General features: G+C 38.3%; 1 protein-coding gene across 5 annotated transcripts in view; it reads left to right on the forward strand.

The window, feature by feature from the left end:
- AKT3 (AKT serine/threonine kinase 3) overlaps positions 1-23,457 on the forward strand; it is a 307,958-nt gene that overhangs the window by 205,802 nt on the left and 78,699 nt on the right. For 4 of the 5 annotated variants that reach the window (XM_058701173.1, XM_058701171.1, XM_058701175.1 and 1 more), the window contains 2 exons: positions 7,797-7,862; positions 9,173-9,241. The exons of the other annotated variant lie outside the window; for it this stretch is intronic. In XM_058701173.1, coding sequence (XP_058557156.1) covers positions 7,797-7,862; positions 9,173-9,241 — 135 coding nt within the window. The remainder of the gene's footprint in view (positions 1-7,796; positions 7,863-9,172; positions 9,242-23,457) is intronic. 5 annotated transcript variants of the gene reach the window in all.

The raw sequence follows: 23,457 nt of genomic DNA on the forward strand, positions 1-23,457 counted from the left end.
CCTTTTGATTTCTTCTTTGACCAGTTGCTTAATCTGAAGTATTTTGTTTAATTTCCATGTATTTGTGAATTTTCCAGCTTTCTTCCTATAATTCGTTTTTAGTTTCTTACTGTATTGGTTGGAAAAGATACTTGATATGGATAGATTTTCTTAAGTTTGTTAAGAATTGTTTTGTGACCTAATAAATGATTAATCCTGGAGAATGTTCAATGTGTGCTTGAGAAGAATGTGTATTATCATGCTGCTATTGGATGGAATGTTCTATATCTGTTTGTTAGCTCCATTTGGCTAAAGTATAGTTCAAGTCCATGATTTCCTTATTGATTTTCTATCAGGATGGTCTGTCCATTGATGGGATCTATCCCATATCCAAAGTGGGATATTTGAGTTCCCTACTACTTTCATATTGCTGTCTGTTTCAGTCTTCAGATCTGCTCATAATTATATATATTTATAACTATTACAGCCTCTTCATGAACAGACCCTTATATCATTATATAAAGATCTTCTTTAAAAAAAAAAAAGATCTTTGGCTCTCACTACAGCTTTTGACTTAAGTCTCTTTTGTTTGCATAGGTAGAGCTACCACTGCTCTTTTTGCCTAGAGCATCTTTTTCATCCCTTCACTTTTCAGCCCGTGAGCTTAAAGCTGAAGTGCTGCTCCTTTAGGTAGCATACTTGGATCTTGGTTTTTTAACTTACTCAGCCCCTCTGTGTCTTTTAATTGGCGAATTCAAACCCTTTGCATATAAAGTAATTATTAATAATTCAAGACTTGACTGTCACCATTTTGTGTATTGCTTTCTCATTATTTTGTAGTTTTTGTCCTTTCTTGCTTGCTTGCTTTTTTGTGAATTGATGGTTTTTTGTAGTGGTATGTATACTTTGATTCTTTTCTCTATTTGTGAAAAGAATCTCTATTCTTTTCACAATTTTTGGCTTTGTGATTACCACGATGGTCATAATACATCTTACTGTTGTAACAGTCTGTTTCAAGCTGATAACAGCTTCAATTGATTGGAAAAAGTTCTACACATGTACTTGCTCCCCCCAACATTTTATGTTGTTGACGTCCAAATTTACCTGTGTGTCCAGTAGCAAAATACTGTAGCTATAATTATTTTTAACTCATTTGTCTTTAAAGTGTATGCTAGTGGCCAAGGTGATTTACACACTTCAGTTGCAGCATTAGAGTGTTTTGAATTTGACTATATATTTACCTTTTCCAGTGAATTTTATCCTTTTGTATGTTTTCATGTTACTAATTAGCAGCCTTTCATTTCAGCTTGAAGAACTTTGTTTAGCATTTCATGTAAGACAGTCTAGTTGTGGTGAATTCCCTCAGCTTTTGTTTTTCTGGGAAAGTCTTTGTCTCTCCTTCATTTCTGAAGGACCACTTTACTGGGTAAAGTATTCCTAGTTAGGTTTTTTTCTTTCATCACTTGGAATATATCCTCCCACTGTCTCTTGGCCTGCAAGGTTTCTGCTCAGAAACTTCACTGAGAGCCTGATTGGGGTTCCCATGTATTTGATGAATACATTTTTTTCTCGCTGCTTCCAAAATTCTCTTTGTCTTTGATTTTTGAGAGCTTGATTGTAATGTGTCTCAGTAAAGATCTCTTTTGGTGGAATCTCCTTGGGTATCTTTGAGCTTTGTGGACCTGAATGGCCATATCTCTCCCCAGATTTGGGACATTTTCGACTGTTACTTCTTTAGGTAAGTATTCTATCCCTTCCTCTCTCTCTCTTCTCCTGCTGGGACTCCCACATGTGAATATTGTTTCACTTGGTGGTATCCCATAATCACATAGGCTTCCTTCACTTTTTCATTCTCATCTTTTTTTCTCCTCTAACTGGATAATGTCAAGAGGTCTGTCTTCAAGTTTCTTCCGCTTAATTGAGCCTAATTTAAAGCTCTCTATTGCATTTTTTCATTTTGTTCTTAATATTCTTCAGCTCGCAAATTTTTGTTTGGTTCTTTTATATGATCTGTATCTTTGTTGAACTTCTGGTTTTGTTCATGTATTGTCTTTCTGATTTCATTGAATTATTTCTCTGTGTTTTCTTGAATCTTGCTGAACTTCTCTATTTTTAATTCTTGATAGAGAACTGTCAAGTCCATTTCTTTGGTGTCAGTTACTGGAAAATTATTGTGTACCTTTGGAGGTGTCATGTTTTCTTCCTTTTTTGTGTGTTTCTAATGTCTTTGTGTTGCTATCTGAGCATTTGAAGGAGTGGCCATCTCTCCCAGCCTTTTTGGACTGGCTTCTGTGAGTACACCAGCTGGGTGTGGCCCCGTGTCTGGTTGCTGGGAGGGTACAGCCAAGTAGTCCCCATGCAGCTCTGTCAGCTGAGACCAACATCAGTGAAGATTGTGGGTGTTTTCCATGGCCAAGCCTGTAGAGATCCCATGGGTGTTACTGGTGGGTAGGGCTACTGGGGCTGAAGGTAGCTGGGGTCCTCCCATTCTTTTTTTTTTTTTTTTTAATTTTTAATGTTTATTTCTTTATTTTGAGGGAGAGAGAGCAAGTTGGGGAGGAGCAAAAACAGAGGGAAAGAGGGAATCCCAAGGAAGCTCCACGCTGCCAGCACAGAGCCCAAACACGAGGCAGGATCTCAGGAACCTTGAGATCATGACCTGAGCTGATATCAAGACTCAGATGCTTAACCAACCGAATCACCCAGACACCCCCTCCTGTTCTTTTTTGCCTGTGAGAGGAAGTTCTAGCCAAGGAAATCCCTTTTGGTGAGAGGTGTGATGTGCTGGCACTGGGTGTCCACAGAGCTGGTGTCCCGGGATCTGGTGCACACAGAGCTGGATCTTGGAGCACAGGTGTATGTGGGGTGGCGCTGGTGTCTGGGATGCCGGTATGTGCACGTTTCCTGTGGAACTGGGGCCTGGGTCTCTAGGGATCGCCACAGGGACTCAGGACCGGGGGCGGAGAGGGACGCAGCAGTAGCTGGATCGCTAGGATGTCAGAGTGCAGTGGTGCCTTCGGACCCAATGGCAGCAGGGCCTCCTTTGTGGATGGTCAGTCACAAACCCACCTTGCCCCAGCAATGTTGGGTCAAGTCGCAACTTTAAGTTCAGGGAGCGGGTCACAGACCCCCAGGTGCCAGTGCGGTGCTGGTGGGACAGAGCCCTGACTCAGGACCCGAGGACCCAGGGGTGGTCCATGCCATGACAGGTCAGAGCCATGACTCGGGGCCCTGTGGCAGCGGGCAGAGCAGTCACAGCGCCACTTCTGTTTGGTCAGAGCCTCAACCTGGGACCCCCAGGCCAGGGTGCGTAGCAGCAGCAGTGCTGCACTGGTTTCTGCAGGTCAGAGCCCAGACCCAGGATCAGGGGTGAGGTCGGAGCAGCGGCAGCTCAGCCCCTTACAGCTGACTGGTCAGTGGGGCTGGGTCCTGGGGGTCCAGGGGGCAGTTAGTGGGGCTGGGCCCTGGGGGTGGGGACAGGAGCATCAAGGACAAAGTATCAAATGACAGCACTTGAGAATGGAGACGTAGTGTTCATAGGCCGCAGAGGACCACCTGTGCTTTGCTTTTCTCCATCAGGGTGACAAGTGGGCAAGAAAGAGAGTAGAGATAGTAACGAAGGAACAGCGCGAAGACAGTGTGGCCCCCGGAGAGTGGGAGAGCGTGAGCAGGCTCATCTGGGCAGAAACCAAGTTTGCAGAAGAGGGGAAGTTAGGACCCCAGATTTAGAGCTTGAGAAGTGTGATGTGTTTCCTATGGAAAGAAATGTATAGATTGCTAACACATGGCGTCAAGACAGAGAACAAGTAAATAACAATCGCTGGCCCTCCCTGCGGGTTAATCGAGAGCAAGTGAGGCAGGGTGCAGGCTTCTCTGCCCCCTTGTCCCTGTTTCCCGCTCACCCCTCGCCTCCAGGTGTTTGCTGTTGCTTTGGTGGGGGGCGGAAGTGGTTCCTATGGGCGTATGTTGATTTCAACTGGCTACAGCCTTGTGTTCAGGGTGGAGAAAGTCACCATGAACGGACTTCAAGTGTCGGGTTATGTAGACACTGGGCTGTGTGAACGGGAGAGCGTCGTGTGGAGTAGAAGTGACTGGAACGTTGGCCTCACACATGCCATTAGTATTGCTTGTCACACCTGCAGCCCCGGTGCCTCCGTTTCTGCCTGCAGGGTGGGAGTAATCAAGCCTACTATGTTGCTGAGTTAGTGCAGGGATTGAAGGATCTGAAACCCTTGGTGTCCCAGATCTTCTTTTTCTCCCCTTCTCTGCCACTTCCTACCCCTCACCCCCCACAAAGCACCCAACCTCCACACGACAGGAGGCGCGGGGTCGGGGGGGGGGGGGGGGGGCAGATGAAGGCGGAAGCTGAGACCACGTGTAGTAGAAGGGAGTGAGTGATAAATCGGAGACGATTGGGAACCTAAATGTGAGGAAGGAGGGCTGTTCTCTGCCTCACATCCTCCAAGAAATCAAAGCCCATTCCTGTGAGAGAAACTAGATTTAAAAACTCATTAGTATTTTACCGGGGATGAATATACATGGAACTGTATTTCAGAAGCTTTTTCACGAAAACATTCTACTTCTGTTGCACACCCAAGCATGTGTAGCGCTTCTTCATTTATAGTCCTGATCAACGAGTGGATTTTTTAAAAGGCATCACATTGTTTTAGTCACTAAGTTTTATCGCTGTTATTTTTAACTTTTTGTTTTGACATGTTGCTTTCAACTGTAATTAAAAATTATTGGCATCTGTGTTTACTTTTTAGCTTGTGCCTACCTTATCTTCATAGCAGAAACTAATTAGTATGTGAAATACAGTACTATTAAATCTGCATTAAGAGGGAAGAATTCTAATCTGATCGTATGTAAAATATGGCAGAAAATACATTTTAATATTTTTGCAAGATGCGTACATGGTATTAATTGCATTTCCATTCTCCTGACAAAGAAATCTTGTTTTAGCATTTGTTTCCGTACATCTTTACTTGCTCCTTTGGGGTGGTTAGTTAGGCAAATTGCAGAACTTAGAAAAAACTAATCTTCTGTCTTGAAACTTACTGATTTAGGAAAATAACTATTGTATGTGCTAGGCTTGTTTTAAAAAGCAGAATGAACTCCCCTCTGGAAATACTTTCTGAAGCACTAGGATGTCTTTTCTGGTTCCAGATGGGTTTCATACTTACCTTTTTGTAGTCTTTTCCTGGCTCTCTGCCTCCGATCACTTTGCAATCCTACAGCATAACCTGCAAATGGTATCTTTTCTGTGAATCTCCTTCTGACTGCCTGTAAAGAGGTGTGTGCTTTTGTTTTTTTTTTTTAATTCACCCTCATGTTGAAGGCAGGTATTTTTTGGATTATTGCTGCTAATTTTATATCTCAAAAAGATTTTAAAACTATCCCCTTTTCTCCTGTTCCTGCTGCTACCATAGTAGCCTAAGGCATCCTCATTCCTCTCTTGGAATACTGTTGTTGTCCCTTGGTTTATCCCTCCTTTTTGTTTGTTTGTTTGTTTTGTTTTTGTTTTGTTTTTGAGAGAGAGAAAAAGCGAGTGAGGGGGGGCAGAGGGGGAGAGTGAGAATCTTAATCAGGCTCCTTGCTTTGGAGATTTGGGCGGGGCGGGGGGGGGGGGGGGAGTTCCATCTCACAACTGTGAGATCATGACCTGAGCAGAAATCAAGAGTCACTTAACCAACCTAGCACCCAGGGCTCCCCATCCTTCCTATTTTTTGTGTCTTTCTGCTCAGCGGAGCCCGAGTAAACTTTTAAAATAGAAATCAGATTATATCACCCCTCCTGCCCCCCACATCAACATATTACCCAACTTATATACTCCCCCAGTAATGTTAGTTTTCCTTATTTACCCCATTTATGGGGTAATTTTTTCTTAATATTCCTTATCAGGCTTAGTAATTATTTATTAAATTGGATATTTACCCATCTGTTGTGCCTTCTCCACTAGCCTGTAGCTCCATGACTCCAAGTCCCTATGCTAGGGACTGTGGGTGTAGAAATCAGTAAGTTATGGTATCATTTCTGCTTCCGATTTATTTTGTATTAAAATGTGTGCTATTCTTGTTTAGAAATTCTAGTATGATATGACAGAGGCTTTCAGATTTTTTTTTAAACCACTTTATACCTGCACTGTTACTATCATTTAGTAACTGCCCACCAAGGATTTTGTTTTTAATGAATGAATTTGGGTCTGTATGTCACAGAGTATCCACTTGCCTAATGCTTCATTATATATTTCATGTTTCATTATGTGATGCTCCTAAATTGCAGTCACCCTCTTCTCTGCTTTTTTCCCCACTAACATTGATCACCATCTGTGTAGAGAGACTGTAAGTTCCCTGAGGGCAGGGATCCTTGTCTTTGTACCGTTTTCAGGGCACAGAACAAGCCCAGAATACATTTGTTGCATATTTTTGGAATGGATGAGTGATTGAATAAATGAAGTTTCACACCCGATGACTGGAATTTATTCCTGTGATAAACAGTTGAGTTCAACCAACATTTATTAAGTGTCTACTGTGTACTAATCATTATGCTAGGGGCTGTAGGTGTGGAAATCAGTAAGTTATGGTATCATTTCTGCTTCTGATTTATTTTGTATTATTCTGATTTGTCTAAAAATTATAGTATGATATGACAGAGGCTTTCAGATTGAGCACTAAAGCTTGATTCTTATCAAACAGATACGAGGGATGTTTTGTTTCACTAGTTTTGAGCACTGTGTTATTAATTACACTGGCCTTGTTCAGACATGACTGGTCCCGCCCTCTTGGAATGGCTTTGGGATCTTAGCATCTTCGATCAATCTATTTCTCATTTCTCTCTGAGGTCTAAGGTCAGATGATAACTAGAATGAGGTGCCCTAATGTTTTGCTCTTCACATCTTACTTCTGATCTAGTTGTGATTTGCTGACAGTGTGGAGACATGGATCCGCAAGAGCTTTGTCTAGGATCTTGCTAGAAGCAGAGACCGGAGATGCTGTGTTAGTTTCAGCAGTGATCTTCCTTTCCTTTCTTCTTTAAGATGGTGTTATTTTTGAAATATGAAACATTTTTCCAGTTCTCCATATGTTGAAGAAAATCTCTCCTAGTTCACTTTTGATGTCAAAATGAGATTTATGTACAAAATTGGGGAAATACACTTATTTTTGGTTTGAAATACACCCAGATTTTTTAAATTGTCACCTAAAGTAGGTTGTGACTTTTTTTTTTAAGAAGCAAGTTAAAAAGCCACATGCAAAAAAGATAACAATTTTTATATTCTGTTTCTATTTCTAAAATGTATAGTTGAAAATTAAATCTTAATGTGTATATTCTGTGTTCCTATTTTTGGTAACTGATTTTTCTTTTAAGTAGGAGACTTATAGATTCTGTGATCTTTCCTAAAATATATCCTTTCTATCCCCCTGAATAAAATATATTACGAACTTGGAAATAATAACTACTCCATGCCTAAATATTAGCTGCTAAGGCATTGCCTTCAAGGGAAAAGGTTTAGCTATTTAATCATCTGTGTCCCTGATAACTTTTTGGTGGTTTTTGTCTCATTATCAGTATATTTTGATTAAGCCTGACTGAGTTTATATGGTTCATTATACTTTGCAGCCATCTGATTTAAATAAGTAATTGGATGTTTTTGGAGGAGGTTTGGAGGAAAAGCCCAGCAATAAAGGACACATGTCATTGTCTTTTCAGATCTTTTTCTGCCTCTGGGTTTAACCTCTTTGGCTCGTAGAGAAATAGCGAAAATTTTATATCCCTGGTGCTTAGTACATATATTAAAGGTTTGCCTTTTTCTTTTGTAGGATGAAGTGGCACACACTCTCACTGAGAGCAGAGTGTTAAAGAACACTAGACACCCCTTTTTAACAGTAAGTGGCTGAAGGGCAGATGTTATAATCATAACATTTTAAATTTAAGGGAGTTGTGCAAAAGCTAAGCCATGAAAAATAACATTTTAAATAAAATTCATTTAGGTATGCCATTTTCTTTGTGGGAAGACTAGAAGTTTTGTTTCTTTGAAATTACTGCAGTGTGTGGATTAAGTTTACGATATGTATGCATTTGTAATCCATTATTTTTTTTTTGAGACTTTTTTTTCCCCTCATGAATTTCACTGCCTTAAAAACAAAAACAAAAACAAATTACTCCAGAGCAAATATACGTAGAGCACTGAGAAAATGGTAGACTTAAAAGAGTTTCTTAGTGTTAAATGTAAGGATTTTGTTTCCTTTGTCTGTTGGCTTCTGATAAATATTTAAATGATCAAGCAACATTCTCTTCAAATATGAAAGGCAGATATCTTTACTGAATATTTTTTATAGAAATTGAGACTTCTTTTAGGCATAGAGTACTCTCAGAAACACAGGAAGACTGAATACACATTAAATTAAAGGTAGGATAAGTCATGATGTATTTTCTTGACTGGACAAAGTATAAACTATGAGTTATATGCATGTTACTTGTTTTGAAAGAAACTGATTTTTTTTTCAGTCCTGTTCTTAGATTGTAATAGAGACATAATTTGCCAAGTTTCTGTATGTTCTTGGTTCTGATGACATGTATTAAGATTAAAAATAACAGGTAGACATACAAGAGGGAGAACATTTTAAAGATTTAGCATTATGTAAAGTAGGAATTTCCAGATATCTAGACTTACTTTGTTACGTTGCTGGGTGTATATTGTCCAGTATATTAAGATAGCTCTAAAGTTCTGCTGTCTTTATAAACTTACACAATTATATGAACCAACTCTGTTGAATTCAGTCATGTTTTGTACCCAGTATGCAAATAGTGAAACTATATTAGAAGCCTGAACATAACTACTCTAGCTGTATTTTTGAGTCTTCCTCGCTCTAAGGTTACATGGGTGGGAACTTCGGGCACTAATACAGTTTCAAATAGACGGCACAGTAGATGGAGAGTTGCTCGTCAAAATTACTAAGTGTTTTTTTACTTAAAATTTTAATTTTAATTTTCCCCTAACAATATCCAATGCTGATCTAAATAGAATTTGTTTTATGTTCCTCAGAACTCTTGCTTACACACTCTTAAGGAGTAGGTAGATTCTTAAGGGCAAGAACATTTCATCCAGCAAGCTTACTGTTTCTAAGTGTTCTATTTTGGTATTGTTATAAGAATACTGGATTATAATGTAACATTTTTTCTTTTTCATTTCAAGTCCTTGAAATATTCCTTCCAGACAAAAGACCGTTTGTGTTTTGTGATGGAATATGTTAATGGGGGAGAGGTGAGTCAAGAAGTCAATCCAGCATATGCATGGTAGTATTGTCATCATTTTAAAAAATTATTTAAAATAGAAGTTATGATGTAACCATTCTGTACTTTGCTGTAGAGATATGTGTAGCTCTTTCTCCTGTGGAGTAGATGGGAACTGAATAATTTCTAATGAAATGTAATGGTCACTTTTTTTAAAACTTTTTTCATATATTAGAAAGCATACTCATATTCTTTTTCTTCCTATATTTTGTAAGTGTGAAATATTTTATCACTTGTACAAGTTTTGAAATCATGTTATTTAATTTTGGAAACTGGAAATACAGGATTTTTAATGCTTTTTACAACGTTCTTCCTCAAGTGTTTGGTAACCTTACAAAAGATAATGTAACCAATTTTGAACTCAGTTTAACAGTACTCCATAGTCTCATCCTGGCTGAGTTTCCTCTTCATTTACATAGGAGTTAGAGTAACCTTGACCGCATTTGAAGAGATTCAAAGGGTCAGGGCACCTGGGTGGCTCTGTGGGTTAAGAATCTGGCTCCAGATTTCGGCTCAGGCCATGATCTTGTGGTTCATAGGATCAAGCCCCGTGTTGGGCCCTGCACTGATAGCATGGAACCTGCTTGGGATTCTCTCTCTCTCTCTCTCTCTCTCTCTCTCTCTCTCTCTCTCTCTCTCTCTCTCTCCCTCTTTCTCTCCCTCTCTCTCTCCCTCTCTCTCTCTGTCTCTGTCTCTCTGTCTCTCTCCCTCTCCCTCCCACCCTCCCTGCCTCCATCTCTCTGCCCCGTTCCAACTCTCACTCTGTATTTCTCAAAATAAATAAATAAATAAATAAATAAATAAACGAACATTTTTTAAAATTATTAAAAAAAAAAACAGAATTGAAAGGCTTTTGTAGTTTTGAAGACAAATGCAGTCTTAGTGGTACATTTCACCTATTCCTTTATTCCCTGTCCTTTCTCCTCTGTATTTTTGATCAAAATCAATGTGAGGGAAAATTTCAATTTACTGGAATAGCTAACTGGAAATATTTACACTTTGGATTTTCTAAAACAAATTTAATTATTAAATAGGGAATTTGTCTCACAGACCTTAAAATAGTCTTATTTTTCCAAAATAAATGAATTAAATATCCCCTATAGAATATTTTCTCCTGTAGAATTATCTGACTTGTAGGAATTAGTTCATTGCAAAATTCATTCATTCATTTGGGAACCACATTTTAAATACCAGGCAGTGTGGGTTTATCAGAATGTGTGAAGACATCGTCTTTCTATGAAGGAGCTTACATTTTATCATAGAAGTGTATTATAAATTAGAATGTATAGTGAAAGACCTAAGTGCTAATAAAGTCATATTAGAAAATCCTTTATGGGGTTTTCTAATTTAGGGCAGACCTTTAATGCTTAATGAGACTTCAGCAGGAAACTGATTTGAGAAGATTCCACAAGCAGAGGGATCATGTGAGCAGAGTTACCAGGATGAGCACAGGGGCCAGAAGAACTTGAGTAGTTGGATGAGAAAACCCAGGCATGCGGTCACATGTTATCTGGGAAAATACAAAGAAAATGAATGTCATGGCATTGCGCAAGATCGGTACATGTTCATGACCAATTATTTAGTCGTGGGTAGAAAGAGAGGTATCAGAAGTGGCTTTTGGTTGGAATCAGGGAGAACTAATATAGTGAAATTACAGAGAATGTGTTAAGGGCAAGATTATAAATTTGGTTTTGAAAAGGGTTTTCCTAAGGTTCCTAGGAAATGAGTATGTGGAAATAGCATGGAAATCTCACCGAGGATAAAGAAGGGGTCAGAACTATGGATACAGGTTTGGGAGCCATTTGTATAAATGTTATAATTAAAGTTATGAGGGTGGCTGTTTCCCATTCCATGGGAAATTAAGTTGATGAGATGTTTGTGTAGTATCTATCAAAATAAAAAGTGCTTATATTCTTAGAGCAGTTACACTTCCAGTAATTTATCCACATACATATTCACAGATATACCACAGAATGGAATTTGGATAAATACATTCAGTGCAGCATTCATAGTACCTTTGGTAAGGAGACTGCTGTATCTGTGCAGTGGAATACTTTATATCCATTAAAAAGAACGAGGCAGCTCAATACGGGCTGATAGAGAACAAGTTCTAAGATACATTATGAAATGAAAGAAACACGGTGCAGAGTATAAAGCATGCCACCACTGTAATGATTTAACGAAGGCAGGACCGTGTGTATGTGATATGCATTTTTATAGATGCGTCGACTCTCTGGAATTATGCTCTCTGAAATTATACACTGGGCATTAGTGTGTACCTTTGGGAAGATAAACCGAGTGACTGGGGACCAGGTGGGAGGACTTATTTCTCAATTATGTGTTCTTCAGCAGCTTTTGTATTTGGTGCTACAGATAAACATTATGTATTTAAAAAATGAAGGAGGGAAGTTAGGCAGGCAGGCAGATGGATGGATTGATAGATGACCAGGGAAGACAATATTGGGAAAATGTTAAACTCTACAAACAAAAACTTGGAGAACTACTCTTTCACAGTATCATGTGTTTACATCTATTATAACAATTACCAGGTTGTTTTATAACTAACCTATTTACTTTTATATATTTCCTACTAGACTCTGAGCTGGTCAAATGCCAGAAACTTACTCACTACCTAGCATGAGTAGGAACCTGACAGATATTTACTGGATGGTTTGAGTGAATAAATAAATGAAAAGGATAGATAAATCCTCTCCAGGAACAGGGATCAACAGGGATTTTTAAACTGGAAACTGCTGAGAAGTAGGAAGAAGAATAGAAAGTAATGTACTATGTAGTTTATTTTGGCCAAAAACTTGAAAGTGTTTCTTCAGGAGGGAGTATCTTTGAGTGTATTTATAAAATATATGTATTTTTTGAGGCTTTGTGCAAGGCACTAGGGTAGGTATGGTGCATAAAATCTGAATTAAACCTTGATCTTCCCCTCAAAGAGTTTGTAGTCATGTGGTGAAGGTACCAAGCCCACACTCAGCTTAGAGTGATAACTATCACCTGTATCAGAAATACAGATGAAGAACCACGGGACTTCACGAGAGGGAGAGGGTTTTGTGTGGTGGGGTGAGGGAAGCTTCGGAGCCTCGGGGAGGGGCGGGGGGGGGGGGGGCGCGGCTCGCGGCACCCACACTCTAGCATACTTCTGAGATTAATTAACTGATGATTGTCGAAACAATTTTACACACAAAAGCAGATTTTCAGACTAGCCAGATGGTTTTCTTTAGCACTGAAACTCCTACATTATAGCTCTCTTTTTTCGGAATTTCTGTTTTGAGAATGTGTTATAGATAAAGACTGAATTATTTAATGGATTGCAGCAGGTGAACTGATTCTGTATGTGCATGGATAGCAATTATAGCATTGCCATCTATATAGATACATTTGGAAAATTTGATTGTATTTATACACTTTTAGTGCAAAGAAAGTTCCTTATTTGTAATTTCCCAGTTTTTCTCTTTTAAGTTATCAAATATACTTTTGAATACATTTTGAATGTACTTCATAAATACAAATAGTTATTTTGTTCTTGGAACTTAATGTGTTTATTTCTCTTCTTAAATTTATTGTTTCTCTGAAGGAAATCTATGTTCAGTGTATCCTTATGGTGACTTATTTAATTTTGGTTTTGCTTTAGGTTCACCATGACACTTATTCTGCCCAGGGATGCTTCCTAGAAATGCAGAAAACTCAATTTCTGTAGAAAAAATACGAAACAGAGTACTTCTGTTTGGAAATAAGGTTGACATAGAGGTAAAGCAAGGGAAGCCGTAAACTCACACCGGCAGGCTGTCCATACCAATACTCACCGATGCACTGGGAATTATCCAGTGGGGAACATCTGGGTGGTAACTAGGAGATGTGGGTAGGAGATGACCGACCTATTGGAAAGTAAGCTCTGGTAAACGTGGTGCTCATGAAACGGCAACATATTCAGACCTCTCTGTATCTCACCTGTGCCCTGAGATGGACTTCTTTAGTGGGCCTATTGAAATCATCATAACTAGCCCAGTCTTTACTTAATTTGTGTTTATTGTCTTGATTTTTCATTAGCAGTAGCATCCTTTGAGCCTGTGTTCTGGAATGTTTATCATGAAATATAAATACAAAAGTTGAGACATTCTTTTTCTTACTTAACATTTTTGTGAATGTATGAACTTCTTTCAGCCTAGTAGACGGCATGGAAATTTAGCATGTTCGTGGCCATGCTTGTTATCTTCCCTGTGTTTGCCAGTATTGTTGAAAGCACTGAATAATCCTGATTATTCAGGAAGTGGATTGTGAGAAGATACCGATTGTAAAAAATCAGCAGGTCTTTATAGGCATATCAGTACAATGGGAATCACATCATAATTGCAGTTAACTTATATGAATTCAAAGTAAAAAGCTCAGCAAAGGACATCATAGAAATAGACAGTAGATAGATCAGTAGATAGAAAGATAATAGATAGATAGGAAGGATTTGATGATTCTTCCATTCTTGTTAAGTGTGTTGGCAGTCACCTCAAGATGAGAAATGTAAGTTTGCTGTTCTTTTACTCCATGTTCGTTTCTACTTGCTCTCCATAGAGTTTCATGGGATACAAACCCGAGTGCTTAAAAACACATAGTTTTCAGAAAACATTGTCATTAAGTGCATCATAACTACAGACGTTCATCTAAAGAAATTATGGTACTTCGTTGCTGAAGGAAGAAGTGCTGAGCTTAACTATATTGAGACAGTATGTTGGGTCTCCAGTGTAGCACCTGCCTCAGGAATTTTTCAGGAATGATTTTGATTATACTTGATAATTTATGTATGAACTTCAGAACCTATTCCATTAGAATTCATTTGCCTGTTAAATATTTAATGAGCAACTACTATTGACTGGACCTCAGCAGATACACAAATAAGGAAAAACTTGGTACTTTCTTTTAAAAGATGACTCTCTAATTGGGATTATAGACAAGAGAGTGTGTATATACCTAATAGTGTTATTATTGCCATGATAACACTGATTGCTGTGGGAAACAGAGAATGGGCACTTGAATCCGTCTGGAGGAAAGAGGGAAGAGAAAAGGAGAGAATGCCAGAGAAATGCCTTGGGTGGTTGCTATGCTAAGACTTAAGTTGAACTCTAAGTTACATCAGTAACTTAGAAGGAGGGCATTCCAAACAAGGCAATAGAATGTGTAGAATGTGCAGGAATATGCAAATTCTTCCCCATCTGCCCAGCTACAACACAGGATGGGCAGTGCTAAAGTCCTGCAGAGGAAAGTCAGAAGTGTATGAACAAGTATTCAGTGTCATATTAGGACAGATCTTCCAAGTAATTTGGGTTTTATCCTGAAGACAGTGAAGCATCGTGGAAGGATTTCTGTAAGAAAATGTTTCAGGAGGAGTACTTGGTAGCAATATGAAGCTTGGACTGAAGAAGACAGAATTGGAAACAGGGAAACTACTTCAGATGAGACTGCATTTAGGTTTTTCGTCATCCACTTATAAACTGTTAGAGTCATTAATTGAGGTAATATTAGAAGGAATAAAATTCTAGGATCTAAGGACTAAACGGAAAGAGAAAAACATGGCACAGTTTTCCGCTTGTTGCTTGGGGGGACTTGTGTGGATACTGGGCTATTCAAAAAGTCAGGAAACACAAGAAGAGGAATGAGTCCCGGCATGATCATCATTTATTGGAGGAGCCTGTTGGGGCTAACAAGGAGGTAGAGTTAGGTCAGAGGTACAAATAGGCTTCATCAGCAATGCTGAAACCAAAGAAGGGAAGAAATGTCCGCTGTGAGAAAAATATGTAAAGTCAGGACATTAGTGGCCAAGAATGGTGCCTGGGGATATCAACATGAGAGGTGTTGGTGATGAGAGAAGCCTAAGGAGAATCCTGGACAGAAGGAGCCAGGCAGGAGAAGCCTGTGAAGCCAAGTATGTATAGAACAGAGTAGAGTGAATCCTGCAAGATAACAGTTGACAAATGTGCTAGGATTGGACATTGATGAGTTCCTAAGCAGAAGCATGGATTCTTCCTTTTTCTTGGGTCGATGTAAGGTGTGAACCTTGGTGACAGGATGGAACGTACAAGAGTTAGTTCAGAGCTCACTAGAACAAGGCTGTGAAAGCGAACTCAGGGCACCTGTGGTAAGCAGCCATTCAGCATCTGGAGAACATACTATGAAAGTGTTCCAGTAATATGACCAGTGACATGCTGCCAACACATCCAAGTCATCTCTTTTTGTAGCTCAGGTATTACCAGAGTTCCGTAAGATTACTTAAAATCTTAAAAAATAAGACAAATAAAAGCAAAAAAACAACACTGGGATGCCTCTAGTTAGGATTCTTCCCCCAAATCTTACAGCCATATTTCTTTCCAGACCTCTGTAAATCTCTCTCCAGGCTGGAATTGGAAGTTAAGATATCTGTTAGGGGGTAAAGGACAGTCACTGTGTAGAAATGTTTGTTCACCTGATAAATTCTTCACACCCTTCTATTTTCTTTGTGTGGATACAGATGAACGGACACTGTGCTCATTGTACACTATACTAATCTCTTTGAAAAAATTCATTTCGTTGTTTGCATATGACTTTCAGTTTCATGCCAGTCTTGAGATCTTCTCATACTTTAGGTTTTTCATTGTTTGTCTTCAGTGAACCCAAGTCTGTCGTTTCAAATTCACGTGAGGCAGAAGTGCCAACAGTGAGAAATTGTAGTTCTGCTCACTAATTTATGGAGGTGTGATTTGGGTGATTTTTAAATTAAAAGTATCATTTCATATTCATAGCGATGACTTTAAAATTTTCACTAAACTTATGTGTGTATAAATATCTTTAGTGTTAGGAGTCTGGCAAGTTAATTTCTTTGCCCACCATTTTAATTATGAATATATTATGTAGGTTATATCAGAGTTTCATTGCTTTCGTCCGATGTGTTTTCAAAAATTCCCAAGCCAAGAAAGATACATTGTAAAATTCACTTTAGCATGTAAAGTTTAAGGCAAAATAAGTTTGGGAATATTTTTAGTATATACTTTAGCATAATTTTATAATATTTCAAGGCTGGCTTCCTACAGTGAATCATTAAACCAATATATCACTGCATCTAAGGTAATAATTCAAAGCCTTCACTGGTTTAAACATCTAAGAGGCTTACTTTCATATCTAGAATCTCACTGGAGAATCTGACTGGAACTGTAGGAACCGATCAGGCATTTGCCTATTTCCACAATTCTTTTCCATGTGGTTATGGCACGGCACGGCATTTTCAAGATAATCGAACTTTGTTTTTGTTTTTAATTTTAATGTTTTATTTATATTTAAGAGAGAAACGGTGTGTGAGCAGGGAACAGGCAGAGAGAGACAGAGACAGAATCTGAAGCAGGCTCCAGGCTCCACGTTGTCAGTACAGAGCCCAATGCGGGGCTCGAACCCACGAACTGCGAGGGTCATGACCTGAGCCGAAGTCAGACACCCAACCAACTGAGCCACTGGGTGCCCCAGGATAACCAAACTTCTCACACAAAGTTTGGATTACCCAGAGTAAGCATTTCCAAAAAGTGAAAACAGAAGACACAATGTACGTACAATTGGAGACCTTGAAGAGAAAACACAGGGCATTGGAACACAATACCTAAACATTAAAAAGTATTATCTCCCTTCCCCCCAAAAAAGTATAATCCCCAAACACAGTATGTAGTCATTTGTGCTCTGCACCTTTCACTTAGCACGTTACTTTTAAAATTCATCAAAATGGTTGCATATATCAGTAGCTTGTTTCTTTTTTTGGATTTACTCCATTACATTTTTGTATCATAATGTGCTTGTACAATCACCAGTCGATAGGCATTTGGGTTCTTTGCAGTTTGGGCTCTTATGAAAAATGTTCTTGTGAATATTTCAGTACAAAACTTTATATGGACATATATTTTTACTTGGGTAAATACCTAGGAATGCTATTTCTGTGTCCTCTGGTGTGTCCAACTTTGTAAGAAACCGCCAAATTTCATTTTACATTTCTGAGATGTTACTCAGCATCATCACCGCGCTTGGCATGGTTAGTCTTTTTAAAATTTTACCCATTTTAGTGAGTGTGGAGTGGTAGCTTGTAGTTTGAATATGAACTTCCTGAACAACTAATAATATTGAACACCTTTTCCTCTGTTGATTTGCTATTTGGATGTCTTCTTTATTGAAGTATCTGCTAAAATATTTTTGGCCACTTTTTAATTGGGTTGTTTGTCTTTTTTAAAATTGAGTAGTCAGAATTCTTCATATATTCTAGATACAAGTGCTTTATTATATAGATGTTTTGCAAATATTTTCTCCCAGTCTGTGGTCTGCCTTTTCATTTTTTTTTTAATGGGGAATTTTTCTCTCACCCTAACAAACCTCTCATGCCCCTTTACAGTCCGTGCATCCCATCACCCGCTTCCTTGTAACCACTGATACGGTTTCTTACAAGTGTCTTTTGAAGGACAAGTCTTTTAAATTAGATGAAATACATCTCATGAGGGTTTTTTTGTATATGAGTGATTTGTGCATTTTATGTTTAAAACATCTTTTCCTCACCCAAGTTAAAATTTTTTCTCCCATGTTTTCTTCTTTTTCCTTTTTAAGTTTATTTATTTGTTTTGAGGGAGGGAGAGAGAAAGAGAGAGAGAGAAAAAATGTGCGTGAGCAGGGGAGGGACAGAGAGGGAGAGGCAGAGAAGGAATCCCAAGCAGGCTGTGTGCTGTCAGCACAGGAGTCTGACAAGGGGCTTAATCTCATGAACCTCGAGGTCATGACCTGAGCCAAAACCTGGAGTCACTTGGATACTTAACTGACTGAGCTACCCACGTGCGCCACTCCTCCCCAACCCATGTTTTCTTCTAAAAGGGTTAAATGTTTTAGCACTTAAATTTAGGTCTGTGATCCATTTCAAGTTAATTTTTGTATATGGCGCTATATAAGAGTCAGAGTTCTTTTTTTTTTTTTTTAACAGTTGGATATCTAACTGTTTCAGCATATTTGTTGAAAATGCCATCTTTTTCCCACTAAATTGCCCTGCCACCTTTGTCAAAAATCAGTTGACCGTGTACATGTGGGTTGATACCTGGGCCCCCTGTTTTCTTGCATTGATCTAGATCTATCCATTCTTATCCCTGCCACACTGTCGTTAGCATTTTTACTTTAGAGTAAGTGTTAAAATTAGACAGTTTGGGTCTTTCCCTTCTGTTCTTTTAAAAAATTGTTTTTACAACCCTATTTCCTTAACATTTCCATATAAATTATAGAATAATCTTGTTGTTTCTATGTAAAGGTCTCCTGGATTTTAATTGGGATTGTGTTAAATCTGTTGATCAATTTGGAGAGAATTTGTGTGTTAATAATAATGTGTTCTGATCCATGAACATGATATATCTTTCCCATTATTTAGGTTTTCTTTAATTTTTTCAGCAGTATTGTGTAGTTTCTAGTGCACAGGTCTTGAATATTTTTTGTTAAATTTACCCTGAACTGTTTTATGTTTTTGATGTTTTTATAAGTGATTGGTTTGAACTTGCAAATTTGAATTGTTTGTTGATAATATATAGAAATGCAATTGATACTTCTTCCCCTTGAATCTTGCATTCAATTGCTAAAAATATTTTTTGTAAATATGTTGAGATTCTCTGTGTAGATGATCATATCATGTGAGAATAGAGGCAGTTTTACTTATTTCTAATCTCATGCATTTTTATTCTCTTTCTTACCGTCTAGGAACTCCAGGACAGTGTTATATAGCATAGTGAGAGCAGACGTTCTTGCCTTATATCTGATCTTAGGGTGAAAGCATTCATATTTTCACCAAGAAATATGTTGTTAGCTGTAGGTTTTTCATAGATGCCCTTCATCAAGTTGAAGACATTTTTTTTATTCCTACTTTGCTGAGCTTTTTTTAAAAAAATCCTTATAGGATGTAATATTTTGTCAAATGATTTCTCTGTTTCTATTGTGATGGCCATATGGTTTTTTTTTTCTTTATTCTGCTAATATACTGAATTTTGTTGTTGAGTTTTTAATGTTAAACCAACTTTGAATTTCTTAGATAAACTCATCTTGGTTGTGAGGTATTATCCTCTTCATGTGTTGTCAGATCCAGTTTGCAAGATTTTGTTAAGAGTTTTAAATCTTTGTTCCCTTGTAATATTGTTTAGGTCCCTCCTTTTCCCTTCCCCAAGTAATGTCTCTGGGTTTGCATTCAAGATAATGTTGGCCTCTTGAAATGAATTGGGAAGCATTGCTTCCTGTTCTGTTTTCTGGTAGATTTTATCAGTGAAATTTTTGGACCAAGAGTTTTCTTTTTAAGAAGGCTTATAACAATGAATGGTGGAGGGTGGGGAGGAATACATATATATATGAAATAAAGTGCATGGATATATTGCCATGCATTTTATTTTTTCTTGAGTGGGCTTTGGTAGTTTATGTGTTTCCAAGAATTTATTCCTTTCATCTAAATTTTTAAGTGTATTTGCTTAATACTGTTTTCTTTAAAAAAAATTTTTTTTGATGTTTATTTATTCTTGAGAGAGAGAGCATGAGCGGGGGAATGGCAGAACGAGAGAGGAACACAGAATCTGAAGCAGGCTTCAGGCTCTGAGTTGTCAGCACATAACCCAATGCGGGGCTGAAACTCACAGACTGTGAGATCATGACCTGAGCCGAAGTCAGATGCTTAACTGACTGAGCCACCCAGGCGCCCCTGCTTAATATTGTTAATGTTCCCTGGTATTGCATCAGTGTCTGGGAGCAGTGGTTCGTGTCTCTCTTTTAATATTTCAACTTGTGTCTTCTCTCTTTATTTCTGATCATTTTTCCTAAAAGTTGATAATTTTTATTGATATTTTAAGCTGTAGTTTTTATTGATTTTTTTCTCTTATTTTGGGTTATCTATTTCATTGACTTTTGCTCTTTATTATTTCCTTCGTTCTGGTTACTGTGGGTTTAATTTGCTTTTCTTATCCTTGTTTCTAATGTGGAAACTTACAGCATTTATTTAAGCCTTTTTTCTTTTCTGATCGAAGTATTTCATGTATAAACTTCCCTGTAGAAACCAATTTTATGTTATATGTTATATGAATATTTATAGCATATTTTTAATCTTATATAGGTTTTTACATGGTTTTAATGTCTTTATTCTTTTCCCAAATTTACTAATTTATCAAGTCATGTTTTCTTTGACCAGTTCACTATTTAAAGGTGTATGTTTTCCAAATAAGATTAGTTTATTCATTCAGAAATATTTAGAGGTGCCTGGGTGGCTCAGTTAGTTAAGCATCTAACCTCTGCTCAGGTCATGATCTCACAGTTCATGCGTTCAACCCTGCGTTGGGCTCTGTGCTGACAGCCCAGAGCCTGGAGCCTGCTTAGGATTCTTTGTCTCCCTCTCTCTGCCCCTCCCTAGCTTGTGTTCTTTCTCAAAAATGAATAAACGTTAGAAAAAAGAAAGAAAAAGAAAGAAAGAAAGAAAGAGAGAGAGAAAGAAAGAAAGAAAGAGAGGGGCGCCTGGGTGGCGCAGTCGGTTAAGCGTCCGACTTCAGCCAGGTCACGATCTCGCAGTCTGTGAGTTCGAGCCCCGCGTCAGGCTCTGGGCTGATGGCTCGGAGCCTGGAGCCTGTTTCCGATTCTATGTCTCCCTCTCTCTCTGCCCCGCCCCCGTTCATGCTCTGTCTCTCTCTGTCCCAAAAATAAATAAAAAACGTTGAAAAAAAAATTTAAAAAAAAAAAAAAAAAGAAAGAGAGAGAAAAAGAAAAATATTTATTGAGTGCTTACTGTGTTCCAGTCTTACGGTGCACTGGGGTGAGTAAAACAGTCATAAAATAAACCCAACAAATGTATTGTAATAGCACCGAACAGATGCTGTGAGAGGGAATGGAGAACCTACTTCCTATAAATTGAGTTACCTGGCTTGAGGAAGTTGCACTTAGACTTGAGACTTGACTGCAAAAAGGATGGGGAAGCAGGTACCGGGGAAGGAGCTGCACGCACGGAGGCTGTGAAGAGAGCAGCTCTGAGATGCGACTGCAGCACATAGCTATGCACTGATCTGTCGGCACAGATGGGTGGCTGTCGTCTTCTCGTTCTGCACCTTGAGAAGCTGCACTCTGTAGTAAGTTCTTTGTCCTATGCAGTTCATACTATGCAATTATGAAGGAGACTCATGAGTGAGATTTCTTCTTAATGGAATACTTTATACATTGACTGTCTCAAATTCATAGAAACTGTAGTTTTAGTGTAATAAATAGATGATATGCCTTAGAGACAGATGACCTAAGTTTGAACTCAGCCCTACCACTTAATAGCTATGGGACGCTAGGTGAATTTTATGCCATCTCTAAGCCTTAGTTTTCTCATTTCTGTGATGCAGAGAAGAATCTACCTATTTTATAAGGGGCGTTTTGAGGATTATGCATGTAAGTCACTTAGTACAGTGCCCAGCAAGTAGAGGTATTCGAAAATAATGCCTAATGTGATAATATGGGGATAGTCACTTCAACTTACTATATTTAATCATCTGTAATATGGAGATAACATTATGTAGCTTTTATGATTGTTAGAATGCACTTCCCTGAGTGCTCAAAATGATAATGTTTATTGTTTTTATTGTATTGGTATTAGATATGTTTCATAAATAGCCCAGATATTTCACATATATCCTAATAAATACAAATATTTTAAAATAATGACCTTGGGAACATTCACCTTTTTAAAAGTATATTTTATTTTCCAAATGAAGAACCTGTTAATATTTAATGTGGTAGAACTGAGCAATCTCTTCTTTATCTTGTTAATGTAGTTTCAATAAAATATTTTCATATAAATTATTTAAATTGTAATAGTATATTGGGAATTTAAAATTATTTTTTAAAGGAATTATTAATTTTTTAAAACTTGTTTTAGAGAAAGAGGGCATAAGCAAGAGGTGGGGGTGGAGAGGGAGAGAGAGAGAATCTCAAGCAGGCTCAATGCTCAGTGTGGAGCCCAACATGGGGCTCGATCCCACAACCCTGGGATGGTGACCTGAGCCGAAATTAAGAGTCAGACACTCAACCAGCTGAGCCACACAGGCATCCCTAAAAGGAAATTATTTTTTGTACTTTTCGCATTATTAAGTATTTTCATTATTTGACTTTTAATCACAGAAAATTTTCTTAACTTGTCTTGCATTACTTCTTTAAAACTTGCCCATTTAGGAGCACTTGGATGGCTCAGTTGGTTGAGCATCTGACTTCGGCTCAGATAATGATCTCACAGTTCGTGGGTTCGAGCTCCGTGTCAGACTCTGTGCTGACAGCTCAGAGCCTGGAGCCTGCTTTGGATTCTGTGTCTCCTTCTGCCCCTCCCCCACTCACACTCTGTCTCTCCCAAAAGTAAATAAGCATTTTAAAAAATTTAAAAATTGCCAGTTGACAGGCTATTTTTTCAGATATCAGGCACCTACTTGGTGATCTAGAATTCATATATTTTCCTACTTGTAAGAAGAGGCCAAGAGGTAGAGGCTGTAGGGCTTGAGGCATTTAACTGATAATTTATGGCTAACACGGCTGCCACCAACCAAGTGTTTCAGTGTCCAGCAACTTTGACCTTAGATCCCTTTCATTTTTTCTGTAACATCATCAAGGTTTAATTTGTATTTCAAGAAATTTTAATTTAACTAGGCTATTAAAATACAGCATTTTTTGTTCTTCTGTCTATATCACAATTGTTTCTGAAAGAACTTTCCTTGAAAACTAATGCAGACTCTGGAGTTAGCCTGTGAAGAGGGTAGACACAGTCTAGAAGATAATTCTATGAATTGCCTGTTAAATGTAAGAATGCTTGCATTCAGAGTATCCTTCCATTCAAAGTACTTGAATACTAAGTATTCAGGTGTTTGTTTTATAATGTAATTAATACTGTTCCGGTTTTATATGTAGTATTTGCTGTGGACTGAGTATTTGTGTCCCCCTCGCCACAGAACTCATGTGTTGAAACCTAGCCCCCAAGGTGATGATATTAGGAGGTGGGGTCTTTGGAAGGTGATTAGTCATGAGCATGGAACCCTCATGAGTGGGATTAGTGTACTTATAAAAGAGACTCCAGAGAGTTTCCTCGCCCCTCCCACCATGTGAGGATACAGCGGAAGTTCTCACCTGACCCCCAGTCTGCCAGTGCCTTGATCTTGGACTCAT

This window comes from Neofelis nebulosa, chromosome 15 (genome assembly GCF_028018385.1).
Source record: "Neofelis nebulosa isolate mNeoNeb1 chromosome 15, mNeoNeb1.pri, whole genome shotgun sequence".
Lineage (NCBI taxonomy): Eukaryota > Metazoa > Chordata > Mammalia > Carnivora > Felidae > Neofelis > Neofelis nebulosa.